At 53.4% G+C, this 14,592-nt stretch overlaps 1 protein-coding gene across 1 annotated transcript; it reads right to left on the bottom strand.

Moving 5' to 3' along the window:
* Positions 1-1,392: 1,392 nt before the first annotated feature.
* TRARG1 (trafficking regulator of GLUT4 (SLC2A4) 1) lies at positions 1,393-14,177 on the bottom strand. Its single transcript, XM_010978929.3, has 3 exons — positions 13,377-14,177; positions 4,174-4,306; positions 1,393-2,693 (listed from the first exon to the last, which is right to left on the bottom strand). The coding sequence occupies exons 1-3, from the start codon at positions 13,761-13,763 to the stop codon at positions 2,680-2,682; spliced, it is 534 nt and encodes a 177-aa protein (XP_010977231.1). The 5' UTR covers positions 13,764-14,177; the 3' UTR covers positions 1,393-2,679.
* Positions 14,178-14,592: the final 415 nt, after the last annotated feature.

Genomic DNA, 14,592 nt, shown 5'->3' with positions numbered 1-14,592 from the left:
ATGCTGAGAAATACAGAGGAGAGGACTGGTGAGTTGGGGCCGGCAGCTGAGGGGGTAGTGCTTGCTGTTCCCTATGGGATGTGGGGAGACCCCGAGCCAGGGGACCGCCGTGTTCATGCAGCCAGCAGAGCTGGGACAGCGGGGCTGCCGTTCCTTCGTCTTCAGCGAGGTCTGGGGTGTCAGGCTGCCTGTGGGTGGGGGCAGCAGGGACCCTCCCTCCCAGTCTTATTTCTAAAGGGTCTCCCGTCCTCCAGCCCTGGGCTCCTCTCTGCCTGAAGGGCCAGTCCCTTACGGCCTCTGCTCCTTCCACACACCTGGGAGGCCTCTGAGCTTCGTCCCTGGTACAACTAGAAAATTCTCAAGTTTTTCTTGCCTGGTTGAAAGGGTGTTCTGGCTGTGCCTGCTCCTGCCACTGTCTGCCGTGGCTTCTCTCTGTCTCCACTCTTCTGGGTTTGGAGTATGAACGAGTGTGTGCGTGCGCACGCGCGTGGGCATGGGGCTTATGGCGCGGGAGTGACTACCAAGGGTGGGGCAGGTCTGGGTGTGTGTGATGGTCCCAGTGCACACAGAGGCCGCAGTCCCACCTCTGCCATCGTTTCCCCGTGAGACCAGGCCTAGATAGTCTACTTCATTGCTCTTTCCTCCCTGGGGTGCTGAAGCCAGGGACCCCTGGAGCCTGCCAGGGGACAGCTGACTCATAACCAGAGCTGGGGCCTGTGAATGTCAGATTCATAGACCTCACGACTCCCCTGGCCTGGCTCGACTTTGAAAGTGACACAAAGACTCTGGGCTCATCCGCTCCCTCCCCCAACAAACAGATGCATCTTTATTTTGGCCTCAAAGTTCCCATAAAGCAAATCCAGCTGGCCTTTGCTTTAGGGTAGGGAGAGATTGGAGTTTATTCCCCAGGTGGGGCACTGATGCAGGAACGCCAGCCCCAGAGGGATCTGCCTGGTGTCCCTGGGCCCTGAACCCTCCCCTCAGTCACACAGGCCCTTTGAGAAGGCTCAGAGCTGCACCCAGAACCCACTGCCACTCCCAGCTGTCCTAACAGGCTCCTAGGAGCCTCTGAGGAGGGTGGAGGAGACAGGGGCCCTGAAAGGAGGCCTGACGGTCCTGAATAGTGCAGAGGAAACATCCTTGGCCAACTTGGGGCCAGTGTGAGAACCTGCCCTCCCAACCACCTGCAACCCTGGCTGGAACTCTCCCAATGTGGGAAAGCCTGGAGCACCCCTGTCCAGGGACATGGGGGCTGAACCAGCAGGGGATGTGGGAGGAAGAAGGACCAGGGAGAAGTCTGAGTGGCTTTGCTTAACTCCTTGCTGGTGTCCCATAAGTCCTGAGACAGAGGCCATGGTGCCCAGCCCCTGATTTGGGACATGTGAGTGTGTTCCCAAACCTGGGGTCCCCAAAGTCAGGACCCTTCAGCTGAGCTCTTCCCTCTGTCTTGGAATCTCTAGATCCAATAAACAACAAACCATTAAAAACTCTTCAGCCCCTGCCCCCGCAGGAGGCACAGACACCCCTAATGTCCTGGGAGCCCATGGGAAGTCCCACCAGCAGTGGTTCTAAAGCCGACTCCAGGGGAAGCCTTTGCTGTATGTGGATGGCCAGGGGCACAGGGTGAGGCACAGAGCATCAGATGCAGCTGGGCTGGGAGCCCATGCCCTACCTGAGCCATTCTACATGAGGACCCTCTGCCACTTTGCATGGGGGCCCTGAGCCCCTTGGCATGAGATTGGAGTTTATTCCCCAGGTGGGCCACTGGGATTTGTATCCCCAGGTTTGTATCCCAGTCCTCCAAGGAGGCCATGGCAGGATGAGAGCTCAGGCATGGATTCCCCTTCACTGGCTGACCTGGAGGTGGGGTCAGGCCCCAGGAGTTCTTGGTTGGTGCTCCAGGCTACAGCCCAGGTAGGAGCAAGAGGCAGGCTGGGTCATCCTGGGAGATGCTCCTGAGGCTGAAAAGCTTAGGAAGAGGTCCATGGGTTGTGCTGTCCCTGTTCCTGCCTTCACCAGCATTCCTCTTGGTGCCTCCACCCTGCAATGGAGGATTTAAGTGTGGCTGTGGCCTCTTCCAGGGCAGCTGCACATCCTGTGTGTCCGAGGGGTTCCAGGGCATGTGCGGAGCAGCAGCTTGGCCTCTGAGCTCAGAGCACCAGCTGGGGTCGCAGCAGGCATGGGGCACAAGACATGCACACAGTCTTTCATCCCGCCTCAAGAAAAATACAAAAGGTAAAGTCCCCCGTGTTTGCTCCTGATCATTAGACATGCAGGGACGGTGCTACCTCTCTCCCCACCGTAGTCTTGTTTGTGGGGCTGGTTTCTTCTCACTCTGGCAGTATATGCTGCTTGGTAGAACCCAGGAAATTGTGGGGATGAGAAACCAGCCAGAACCCTGAGGTTAAAATGCCGGGATATGTCCATGAGACTAAACCACGTTATTTGTTGGTTTCACAGTCAGTTTCATTTCCTCCCTTCCTTTCTTCCTCTGGTTTTTCCCATTAGATGTGGACTGACAATGGGGTGACTTGAGGGTTTCCTCCAAGTTGGTGCTTTTGGAGCTGGGGGACAGGTGGGGCCTTGGCAGTCACAGTCCTGTCCTCCGTGGTCATGGGGCGTGCGGGTTGGAGCTCTCCCGAGGCCGGGGCCTGCCTCTGCTCCCACAGCCCCCAAGTTTTATTTCTTCTGAACTGTAAAAAAACAAAACAAAACAAAACAAAACAATTATGGCAGAACAAAGCTCAGAACATGGTGTCTTCCAGTCCCTGTTTTGAGGATTTGGGTTTTGGTTTCCTAGTCAGAAATGGTAACAGGGGTGATTTGATTTGGGGCTCTTGGTGGAACTGAACTCTTGCCCATGAGAGGACTGGGGCCTCGGCGATTGGTTCAGAGGTGGGGCTGTGACCCCTGAGGACAGAGCCATCAATGATTGAATATTCTAGTGAAAGTGAAACAATCCCCTTTGCCAGTTTGAGGTCAGTGGTTGTCACTTGCCATCCAGAGTCCTGGCTAAGGTGACAAGCAGCCGCAGGACAAAGAGACTCCAGCATCGGAAGGTGATACTGAGGCTCTTGCCCTGGGCTGATGGGTTCCTGCCTCTCGGGCACCTGCATGTCAAACTCAGAGATTATAGATCGTACTTGCGTTCAACAGATAAAGTGGTGGACCTGCGTTTTGAACCTGGGCAGGCTGATTACAAACCTGAATTCTTCCCTTTCCTAGGACACCAAGGTTGCCCATGACCCCGTGGCAGAATCCCAGGCTTTCTGCCCTAAGTTAAACACTATGTTCCAGACCAGTGCCTCCCAAACTTTAATGGTTGGGCTGGGAATCTTATTCAAAAGCAGATTCTGATTCAGTGAGTCTGGAGTGGGGCCTGAGATTCTGCATTTCTGACCTGTTACCAGTGTCAGTATCCACTGTGCCTGGTCCATGGAGCATGCGTGGAGTGGCAAGGTCTTTAGGGAAACAGTTTTTGTTGATCACTGAAAGGGGTAGAGATGCTTGGAAGCTCCCAGTGTGAGTGTGTGATGGGAGGGAAATGGACAAACACTGACCTGCGTGGCCCAGGAGCTCACAAAACTGCCTGGGCTTCATGAGCAGCTAAGTGTCACCTTTGAAAATGGTCCCCCTGCTTGGATAACTTCCCTGGGCCACGTTTGGGTGATCACGGAAGTGTACATCCTGACTTCCATCACACGCATGGTTTACTTCCAGGATGTTCTGGCTGTCTCAGCAGGCCATGCTTGTCTAGCAAGCCCCCAGTTTACAAAGCAGAGTCACATGCATTATCTCAGGTGATGCTCACAAAAGCCTCATGCTGGAGGCTTCTTCCTACCACTCTCAGCGTGAAAACCCTGAGGCTCCACCAGGCAGACATTGATGCCGGTCCCAGGACCTTCAGAGCTGAGGCTGGGGCTCATGGCCTCAGACTCCTGGGCCCGTCCTCTTCCCACTCCCTTTCCTAGTGATCTCTCCAGGCGTAAGACAAGTCAGAAAGCCAACCTCGCTCAGCTGGTCCCTGCAGGGAACTGGGTTGCTTTTCTAGGAAAAGGCTATGGCCCTACATGTTCGTATCCTTCTCCCCGACACCACCCCTGTCCCAGGGGGCTGGGCCACACCCTTCCTCAGTCCCCACACCGAGCAAGCTGGCGTGGGGCTGGACCTCACCTGCAAAGTTGACAGTCACGGCCACGATGATGATGACGATCCCCATGATGATGAAGGTGATGCTGAGCATCCGGGCCAGGCGGCCCAGCCTGCGGGCCCCGTCCAGGTCCCCCTGCTGCACACTACTTCGAGACTGCAGAGAGAGGGTGGCAGAGACCTCGGGAAGGCTGTCCTCAGTGGCCCTTTGGGGCACCCTTTGCCTGAGACTCCAGAACACACCTGGTCCCCACTGCAGCCCACACTCCAGCAGCCCCCTCAGGGGGGAGGCAGGAGGCTGGTGTCACCACACCCCTGCACCCTCCCCCCACCGGGGTTTCCTCTGTGCAGCGCTCGCCCTGCTCCATCTCCAGGGGACTGCTGGCCTGGACTCAACTGGCCAGACCTCTTGTGGGGCCCCCTAACCAAGCCTGCCCCTACTGGCTGGAGACCGTTGGAAGCATTACCAAGCAATTTGTGGCATTGTCTCAGGACAGTGATGGGCAGGGTGGCTGTGGCAGGATGGTACAGTGGAGACAGAGGGCCTGGGAGGGTGGACTGGGTCCCAGCCATGCTGAGCTGGTGGGAGAGTTAAGCCAGGCCCCTGCAGACCCCAGGGCCTGGCTGTAGTGTGGGACCAGAGGACAGTCAGGAGCTGATGCAAAAACTCAGTGAGATGATAGTGACTGAGGCAATCTCTCTTGTTTGTTCAGCACCTTCCATGACCCGCCCTCCTCCACTGTCTGCAGAACGAAGTCCAAACTCAGGTTACCTTTGCATTTTCTGATTTTACCCTCTACTTCTCTCTTCCATAACCTCTGGGTCCACCAATCTGAGCTGCTCAGGCTATGAGCACCAACTTCCACTTGCCTTTGCTCATGCTATTTCTCCTGCTTGCATTCCTGCTCCCCCACAACACACATGTCCAAATCCTCTCCATCCTTCAAGGGCTGGCTCTAGTGCCACCTCCTCTGTGAAGCCCACCAAGATTCCTCCATCTCCACTGGAATAATCATAATCCCTAGCATTATCTGAATGTTTACTTTGTGGCAGGAACTATGCAAGCTCAAGTTCAGACCTCAGCCTCTCTCTGCTGTCTGGGGACATTGAGACGCCAGTCATTTCTTGGTCTTTTCACCCTCTCCCTCTTGATTGGATCTTTTTCTCTCCTGTCTTGAAGAAATCCTCCATTTGTCTCACCAGGTTGTAGGTTCCCCAATGTCTACAGGACAAAATCCAGGTTCCACTTTGTGAGAGCTGGGGCCCTTCTTGATCTGGCCTTTCTCCAGTTGCTTCTCTGACCATGCCTGCATGAAGTTCTATGCTCCAGCTCCTCACCTGTAAAATGGCCTAATAACAGGCCTTGCCTCCTAGGAGTGGTAGAGGGTAAAATGCTCTAATGGATGGCCAGCTCACTGCATGGCCAGCCCAGGTCGCTGATCTCAGGACACCAACATCAAGGCAACATTGGGAGGGAGAGGGGGCAACATACAGGAAGGCTTCCAGGATTTCCAGGAAGTTCAGCTTCAGAAATTCTGGGGCTACCTTGAATCATTATTGAGGGACTCATTCTGGGCTGTAAGCACAGCATCACGGGGAGGGGAACAGGGTTTGAGATGAGTCCTGCCTCCCACTTTCCAGAGGAACAGTTATCCATGCAGTAATGATTCAGAACCACAAGAGACACATAGTTTCTTGGGTATGAGGTGGGGAGGAATAGCAGAGGGAAAGATTTTTTTTTTCAGCTCCACTGAACCCAATCACTCTTCTTTATCCACAGTGCATGCAGTCCAGTCATACGTGTTCCTTCAAGCCTGAGGGACACCATTGAGGAGATGCACTAGGAATGGCCAGGAGCAGACATGATTATAGATGCATTGTTGTGTCAGACACTTTGTACACACTCTCCAGTGTGAGCCTCACAACTACACTGTAAGTCTCAGTTTTCTGATCTGTAAAGTGGAGCAGAAGTAGCTGCCTCTAAGAATAGTGCCCTACTTTTAGATGAGAGGTTTTCTACTGCTAGCTGGCACTCATTTCTGAATCCTCACCCTGACACCCGCCATTAGTTACCAAATGAAAGATCCATCCTTTGATTTCAGGGATGGAAAAAAACCTTCAGTTCTTTTTATGAGTAAATTACCAGCGGATCTCCCATCGCCACTTAGTGGCATCACCTTCCCCTTATACAAAATGGCCCAAGTTGAAGGCACAATAATACTAATTGCAGTAATGGTTGTAATGACTGAATTAATAGATCATTTGTGATTGCAACGGCTGTGGGAATGCTGAACGAGAAAACGAATTCAGGCTAATAGATCAGCGAGGAAAGACACTGAAAAAAGTTTGAATGTGGGGAAGGGGGAGGATGGGGTGAGGAGGATGTTGGAAAGAGCTGCCAGAGGCTGAAACCAGCCAGAGGAAGGTGGCAATAGAACTTCTCAGGAGCTTCCTCCACCCACGAGGCTCAGGCCAAGGCCCAGCAGATCTCAGGAGAACTGACGAGATGTGCCAGGGCGGGTCAGTCATTAGCCCTGCTGCAGAGATCAAGCATCTCCAGGCGGGTCAAACAAAGGAATGTGCTTCTCTGTGCCCCCTTCACATCACTCTCTGCAACCATGCAATTGGTTCTGAAATGTCCTAACTACAGGTTAACCCTTCCACTGCTGGAGACTGGGGAGGGCTGGCGGGAGGTCCCGGGGGAGGAGTCAGGGCCACTGCAGTGGTGGGTGGGAAGGATTGGAAAAGCTTAGGGGCTTGAGACAGTAGCCGTTTACCAGCTGATTCAGAAGTACATCAATATCTTAAGCCATATGCCTGCGTGCCAGCTGACCGTCGGCCCTGCTCGGGGCTTAGCACTCTTGCTGAATGAATGGGTAATGCAGAAATGAATGAAAGTGAGCCTGCAAAACACATCAGTTAAATAATTACGTTGTCAAAAATGCCTAAGTAAGGAAGCGCTGAAGCCACTCTGCACGTCCGCAATGCTCCCACATGATGTAGGAACAACCCACAGAGACAGGACTGCTCAGAGCCTTCCACCAAAACCACAGACAGGGCCGCCCCCCAACCCTGGGGCTTGTAATGAGGGGTGAGACTCCATCAAATCCAAATTGCCAAAAGCCAGAGATTCCTGTGCACTGGGTTTACCCTTTCCTCTGACATTGCACTTTCATTTAACATTAGTAACAACAGCAACCACTTCCATTTATTAAGCATTTACCATGTGCCAGGCTCTGGCACACCATTAGTTCATTTAACTCTCCCCACAGCCCTATGAGGTAGACGGTTTTATTACACATATTTTCCAGATGAGGAAACAGGCTAAGGAAGGAGGTGGAGTGACTAGGACATGGTCATGTGACTTAACGGGGCTGGAGATGGGATGCACACCCAAGTCTATCTGATACTTGTTTTACCACTATTGTGGACAGAAGGTCCGCTGCCTGGGGTCCAGCGCCCCTCTTTGGCAGGAGACCTTGCTGACATTGGGGAGCACAGTGACTTCTCAGCCTGACCCAGAAGTAAAAGTAGTGAAGCCAGCCTTGCCCTGGCCGCCCCGTGAAGAGGCTCACAGGAGGCTGTGGTGCTGATCAGGGTTGGGTCCAGACACCTGTGATCACAGCTCCTGAGCCCCGATCCCAGCCCTGGTCCCAGCAGGCCCCTGTCAAAGCCACAGTGGGAAGGACACTGCTGGTCCATTAGTTTTCCACTGATGGAGTGAGTAGGCGGCAGGCAGGAGGTAACCTGAGGTGGGGGAGAAAAAGAAGGAAGGAAGTGGAATTATGCCCTCCATACACAAATGCCCAAAAGGTTTTGCTTTCCTGGGAGGGACACACCATCCTTGTCCCCAAGGTCCTTGTCCCATGTGGGGTGGGGCCAAGAAGAGAACACTGGATTCAATATCCAGCTGATGTGGCTCATCATTTGTGTGACTGTGGACAAGACACAGTCCTGCACACCTCTATTGCCTCATCTGTTAAATGGGAACAATTAGCCAGACTCTATCAGCCTCCCCTTAGGACATGCTGCAGAGACAGTGAGCTCTAGCGAGACTGTCAGGGCTGTGGGTCTCCTTCCACTCTGGCATCAAGGGTTTGACCCTTCACTTGGTAATCAGTGGGGAGGACGATGAGGAGTTCTGAAGTCAATTTCCAGGACCTAGAGACACCAGCGTGGAGACTTTACTCTCCACCCTCTGTCTCTCCTTCACGCCTGCTGTTGTTTGTGTGGGACCAAGTGTTTCAGCCCTAGATGAATAACTGACCCCTCCTTCCCTGGGGAATGGGAGAGTCCTATGAACTAGGCTGGTTCCCAGAAGAGTGGAGACAGCTGTGGGAACACCCAGTAACGCTCCCCATCTCTGCTCCCCACTGATTCCTAAAGGCAGGAAGTGTAGTGGGTGGGAACATGAGCACTGGCTCTCAGCATCCAATCCTGGGCTCCCAATGACTATATCTCCGTGCTTCTGTCTTCTCACCTATAAAATGAGAATAATAACAATGCCTGGACCTCCTAGGGCTATAGTCCAGAATAAATGAGATAATGTATGTGAAGAATTTGGGCCTGTGCCTAACACTTAGTAAGCACACAGTGAACATTATCCCTCAACACTGGGCTTCCTCAGTTTCTTCTCCCTGGCTCCTAACAATTCCCTTTAGAAATTAATTTCTACAACTATACTCCACCCTGGCCATCACCCAACCTGGTTCCTCCTCTGAAATCTCAACTCTCAACATCTCTCTTACCCACTCACTCTCACAGCACCTGCCCTCTGACTTCTCTGAGCCCCAACCTCTGGTCTCTTCCTCTCCTCCAAGGCTATCGCCATCTTCTCAGCCTCACTCCCTCCCAATCCAGCCCGATTCTTCGATGCATCATCTCAGCCACCCTTGCCAGCATCTTCTATGCCACCTGGTTATGCTATCATGGCAATCCTGCCGTCCCCAACCTTTGGTCGCCCTCATGTCACACCTATCACCCTATGCCTGTCGGTAGAGAAAAACCGCATCACCGGGCAGCCTGATTACAACTCGGACTCACGGTCTCCAGCCTCAGCAGAGCCTTTGGGTCATTGACCTGCCTGTCCCTGGTCACCTCTCCTCCCCTCTGACATCAGGCCACTATTTCTCAGCAAATGACTTTGCCCTCCACGTCCCTGGCAGCACGGAGCCCAGACAGCATGGAACCATCTCCCTTTCCTTTGAGGATTTCTCTCTGCTTCTGCCCGCATGGCCCCTCCGCCAGGCTCCCAGGGAGGGGTCCTTCTTCTGGATCCCATCACTCCACTCTTCAGGGACCTCACCTCATCAGTCACCTCTCCCCTATCTGCCTAAGCCTCTCCATCACCATGCTCACCAGGAGTCTATCAGTGGCCAAGCCAGTGGACCCTCCCATCCTCACTGAACCTGATCTCTCCTCCTCATTTGATGACTCTCTCCTTCAAATTCACTTGACCCTGGATGTCTCTCCCACTTTTCTAGTTTTCTTCCCACCTCTTGGAATATTCTTTTCAAAACCCTTTTCTGTCCACTTCCCCTTTATGCTTAAATGCCGTAGTCCACAGAGCTCTCTCTAAGACGACTCCACTGCTTTTTGGTTGGGTAACGAGTCGTGGAGAGCAATCACAGGTCCATCTTCCTTACCACTCTCATCAGTGCCCTCCTTTCTAAGCCCACTGCTTAGTCCAGGCCTTCAGCATCCAGCCTGGACCATCTCAGGAGCCTCCAAGGGGGTCTCCCTGCTCCCAGTCCTGCCTGCTCGAGCTCATTTCCCACAATGCAGTTGGGTGTTGGCTTTAAAATATGAATTGACTGCATCGTGCCTCTGCTTAAAATTTTTCATGGACTCCTCAGGGCCACTAGGATAAAACTTAAATTCGTAGAGCAGGTCCTCTGCCCACCTCCCTCCCCCACCACAGTCTCACATCCTTCTGCCGTGCCACACAGCCCATGTCTTATCCTCTCCTTCCCAAATGCCTAGTGTGGTGCCTGGTTCGTTCATGAGGAGCCTAGTCATCCTCTACCACTTGGTTCCCTGCAAACAAGCAACTTGCCATTCAAGTGAATGGTCTTCTGAATGAATGAATGATCTATGTTACTAACTTTTAGGTTTCCAGAAACCCCCTCTGCCCTGCTCCACGCCTCTTCATCTGTCACCTGCATTCCTGCAAAGGTCCCCTCTCCCAAATGTCAGGCTCAGAGGGTCCCCTTTACTCCCTCCTCTCACCCTGTACCTGACTAATCCACCAAAATGTTAGTCTGACCACATCCCTCTCTGGCTCCAAACCCTAAGATGTATTTGCTACAGCATGGGTGATGCTTGAACACATGCTGCCAAGTGAAAGAAGCACGTCCCAAAGGACCACATATTGTATGAGTCCATTCACAGTTTCGGAGATGTTGCGGGTTCAGTTCCAGACCCCCTTGATAACATGACTATCACAACAAAGCGAGTCACACAAATGTTTTGGTTTCCCAGTGCATATTAAAGTTATGTTTACACGTTCCTGTAGTCTATTAAGTGTGCAATAGTACTGTATCTGAAAAATAATTTACATACCTTAATTTTAAAATAGTTTATTGCTAAAAAACGCTAACCGTCATTGCTCAGTGGGTCATGTGATCTTTTTGCAATAGTAACATCAAAGATCACCGATCACTGTAACAAATATGAGAACAAAAAAGTTTGAAATATTTCGAGAATTAACAAAATATGACACAGAGACACTAAGTGAGCAAATGCTGTTGGAAAAAAAAGGCGCTGGTAGACTTGCTCAATGCAGGGTTGCCACAAACCTTCAATGTGTAAGAAACGCAGCGTCTGCGAAGCACAGTAAAGGAAAGCGCAATAAAACGAGGTGTGTCTGTGTATGAAATGTTCACAAGAGGCAAGTCTGTGGAGACACAAAGAAGATAAGCGGTTGCTTAGGTCTGGGAAAGATGGGGGTGTGTGATAGAGGAAAGGTATGGGGTATCTTTTGGAGGTGAGGAACGTAATCTAAAATTGAATGTGGCTCTGGTTGCACTTATCTGTGACTATACTAAAAAATCGTTGAGTTGTACACTTTAGATGGATGAACTGTATGATATGTGAATTATATCTCAAAGCTCTAAAAAACCCCAACAAACTTGTGATGGCTTCCCATCCCCTACCAGAGAGACACTCACCCAATTACAACTACCATGAAACAGCACCTACTATGCGCTGTGTTGTTCTTTAGTACTTTGTGTGGTTTGTCTCATTTCATCCTCACACAACTCTGCAATTGAGGTGTTATGCTCACACCCATTTTGCAGATGGGAATAATGAGAAGAGAGGTTTGAGTGACTTGCCTGAAGCCATACAATACTTTGTGGTTTTGTCTAGCGTGGGCGCTTCTTGCAATGTATTGTAAGGATTTGTTTACAAGTTTCTCCCCACTGGACAGGAGGCTCATGGGAATTGGTGACAGCATCTGGTTTAGCACCGTATTCCCTGCCCCAAGCCCGGTGACTCAAGAATCTGAGATGGCTACATTGCACTCCTGTGTCATATGCTATGTAAATGTCAGAGACCATTAGCATTGCATGCAGGTTTCATATTCTTTCTGAGATGAAAAGTAGTAAGATATATTTGAAATGTAAAAACAACAACAAAAAAAACCTGAGAAGGATGTAGAAATACACTGGGGGTAGGTTTGGTGGTCTCACAGCCTGGGGCCCAAGTTTCCTTTGACAAAAGCAGCTCCTACCCAGCTCACACCCTGCTACCCCCGCCAGGAGATTCTAGCAACCGTTTTCTCCTGGGCCCCTGTGTGGTTTCCCTCCCCAAAGCCTGTCTCCCCTCCTGGGGCTTCTCCCTGTAACCAAGAGGTGGGCCCTGCCGGGAACCACTGGCTGCACCCTGAGGCCTGGCTCTGCCCTGAGCTGCCCCCAAGTGCGGCGAGCAGCCCAGGAAGTTAGTTGTTCAATGGCCCTGCCCAGCCCTGGCTCTTGTGCCCACACCAAACCCCTCGGACTCGGGAACACTGCCAGTGTCCCCTACTTATCCCTACTTAGCTGGATTTGATGGGGGTCAGGGAAGGCTCCCCTGGCTGGAGACTGGGCCCCAGTGAAATGGGTGGAGATGTATGAGGAAATAAGTGTTTGTCTCAGAGGCCAGACAGGCAGCAGGGATGGCCACAGGGGGCTCGAAGATGGGTGACTCAGCCATGGAGTCACTCCAGAGGGAAGCAGACAGGGTCTCTCCACTCAGTCCTCCGGCCCTTCCCAGCCTGGGGCTGGCAATTACCATCCCCTTCTCCTAACCTCATTCTGAAATTCATTCCTTGCCAGGTTTGCACTCTCTCTCTCCCTCTCTCGCTCTCTCCTTCCTGGACCTCAAAAGTCACTTGCCAACATCTACCAACATTTATTATGGATCCTCTGTAAGTAGTTCTATCCAGATGACTTGGTTTGGGGATGATCTAAGACAATTTACTCAGAACCCTACAGCACAAGTGTGGAAGAAGCAGAGACGAGCCCACATGCCCCTCCCTGGTAGGACCAGCCATGCCCTCTGACACACGTGTTCTCCACCCATGGCTCAGACCTCCCCTACCCTGAACACAGATGCTGAAATCAGTGCAAAGGCGAGGCCCAAGGGCCCCAGCGAGGAGTTCCCTCCAGAGGAGCAGCCCTGGGGGAGCCAGGCCCCAGGGCCCTCGGTGCACAGCAGGGAAGCCACTGCCGGCTCTTGGAAACCAGAGCTGGCAGAGGCTGTTAGAACGCCCAGGTGGCCCCTGGAGTGGGTGGGGCAGTGCCTGGCTCCCTCCTGAGAACACGGGGCCCTGGGACCCCATGCTGGCTGCAACCTGTGCTGAGTCACAGCCCCACTCAGAAATGACTCCTTGGGACCATGCCCCCGACTCCCACAAAGGCAAGCTCCCCCCACTTGGCTGTCTTTCTGCAGTGCAGAACATAGCTCCAGGTGGCTCTCTAGAATCCCCTTCCCAGCAGGTATGTATACAAGGTCAAGCTGTGATTGTGACGTCCAGGAGCAGAGATGAAGGAGGACAGCAAACAGAAGCTCTCCTGGCCCCTGGACCCTTCTCCAAGGGAGAGTCATAGGCCGGCTGAGAAAGGGGGTCGTCTCCCCAGCCCCCAGCTCTTTTCTCCACACCCTAGGCAGGGCGCCTGGCGCCTGGCAGGGGAACATGCCTGCCGACCCCAGACCAGCCCCTGCCCTGGACAAAGAGCAGCACTTACCATGATGGAAAAGATGAGGGGGATGAGGTTGAGGGGCCAGACAGGGCAGAAGCAGGAGACGATGGCAAGGATGAGGTAATCTTTGGGAACTTCTCTATCCTGGGCATAGGAGGTGGTGGCAATGGAGGACGGCCGCCTCGAGCTGGCCCGGGAGGATGACAGGGCGAGTGAGGGCTCCCGGTGCCCCTCGGGTACCACCTTGAACGGCAGGCCATGGCCATTCTGCTCCAGGTCCAAAGCCCCCGAGAGGGACTTGGACAGCTTCAGGGGCTTGTCATCCTGGCCCCCGACCTTGGTGAGGAGCTTCTCCATCTCTGGCAGGTCCAGGGGTGAGGCGATGCCTGGCCCCTGCGCTGGGGCAAACTGAGGCTGCCCGGGGTTGGCCATGTTGGTCTGGGCCTTGGGCTGGTCCAGCTCCAGACCTGGACGAGGGGCTCCAGAGGGACCTCAGTGCACCATTCCTCAGCCCAGCCTAGGGGCCTATAGGTCAGGGGCAGACGTGTCACCCAGGAGGGCAGGGACCAGCTGGGGGCTGGCAGGGTTGGCTTCTCCAGGCCAGCTGAGTCCAGAGGCTGGGCCTGCCTGCTGCTCTGTGGAGCTCCAGGAAGCTGGAGTCTTCAGCTCCGTTCAAGTTGGAGACAAACTTTGCCGGAGCTGCTGACAGCACAGATGGGCGGGGAAGCAGCAGAGCGCAGTTCCAAGAGCAGACAGAAGACGGCTCATCTCCCAAGTGGGGCTTAGGCTAAGTCAGAAAGGCTCTGTGTGTGTGTGTGTGTGTGTGTGTGTGTGTGTGTCCGTCCACCACCCAGCCTCCCTTCCTCCCTATTCTCCTCAGAGATGCTTTTCAATCCCCTTCTCCCCAGAGAACCGCCCAGCAGCAGTCTGCTTCTGCCCCAGCCCAGCCCAGCCCAGCCCAGAGGGACATGGGCAGCCTCTGGCTTTCATGGCAGCCCCAGGACTTGCTCCCCTGAGCTGGGGGCTCTGGATGGGGAAGAAAGGCAAAGTGGGTTAAAATGGGTATGTCTTCAACTGTCCTGGGAGACTGAGCCCCCTGCTTCTCTTTCACTGGAAAAGCAGCAGCCTACCCCTCCTATCTCTTGGGGAACGCCGGGCCCTGAACCTTCTGCTCCCACCCCGACCCTGACTTCCAGCCCCCAAGGTATCCAGGCCAGAGCCTGTCTCCCAGCTCCAGGAGGGAGGGGAGAACTAATCTGGC

The sequence above is a fragment of the Camelus dromedarius genome, chromosome 16, assembly GCF_036321535.1.
Source record: "Camelus dromedarius isolate mCamDro1 chromosome 16, mCamDro1.pat, whole genome shotgun sequence".
Lineage (NCBI taxonomy): Eukaryota > Metazoa > Chordata > Mammalia > Artiodactyla > Camelidae > Camelus > Camelus dromedarius.
Note: the sequence above shows the minus strand (reverse complement) of the source record. Positions and strands in the feature narration are given on the sequence as shown.

What these genes read in the sequence shown, in the direction of transcription:
- TRARG1 (XM_010978929.3), bottom strand. Translation starts at nt 13,763, where the DNA reads ATGGCCAACCCCGGGCAGCCTCAGTTTGCCCCAGCGCAGGGGCCAGGC. An exon ending in CCCTCATCTTTTCCATCATG is followed by an intron (nt 4,307 to 13,376) that starts GTAAGTGCTGCT and finishes CTCTCTCTGCAG; the next exon opens with TCTCGAAGTAGTGTGCAGCA.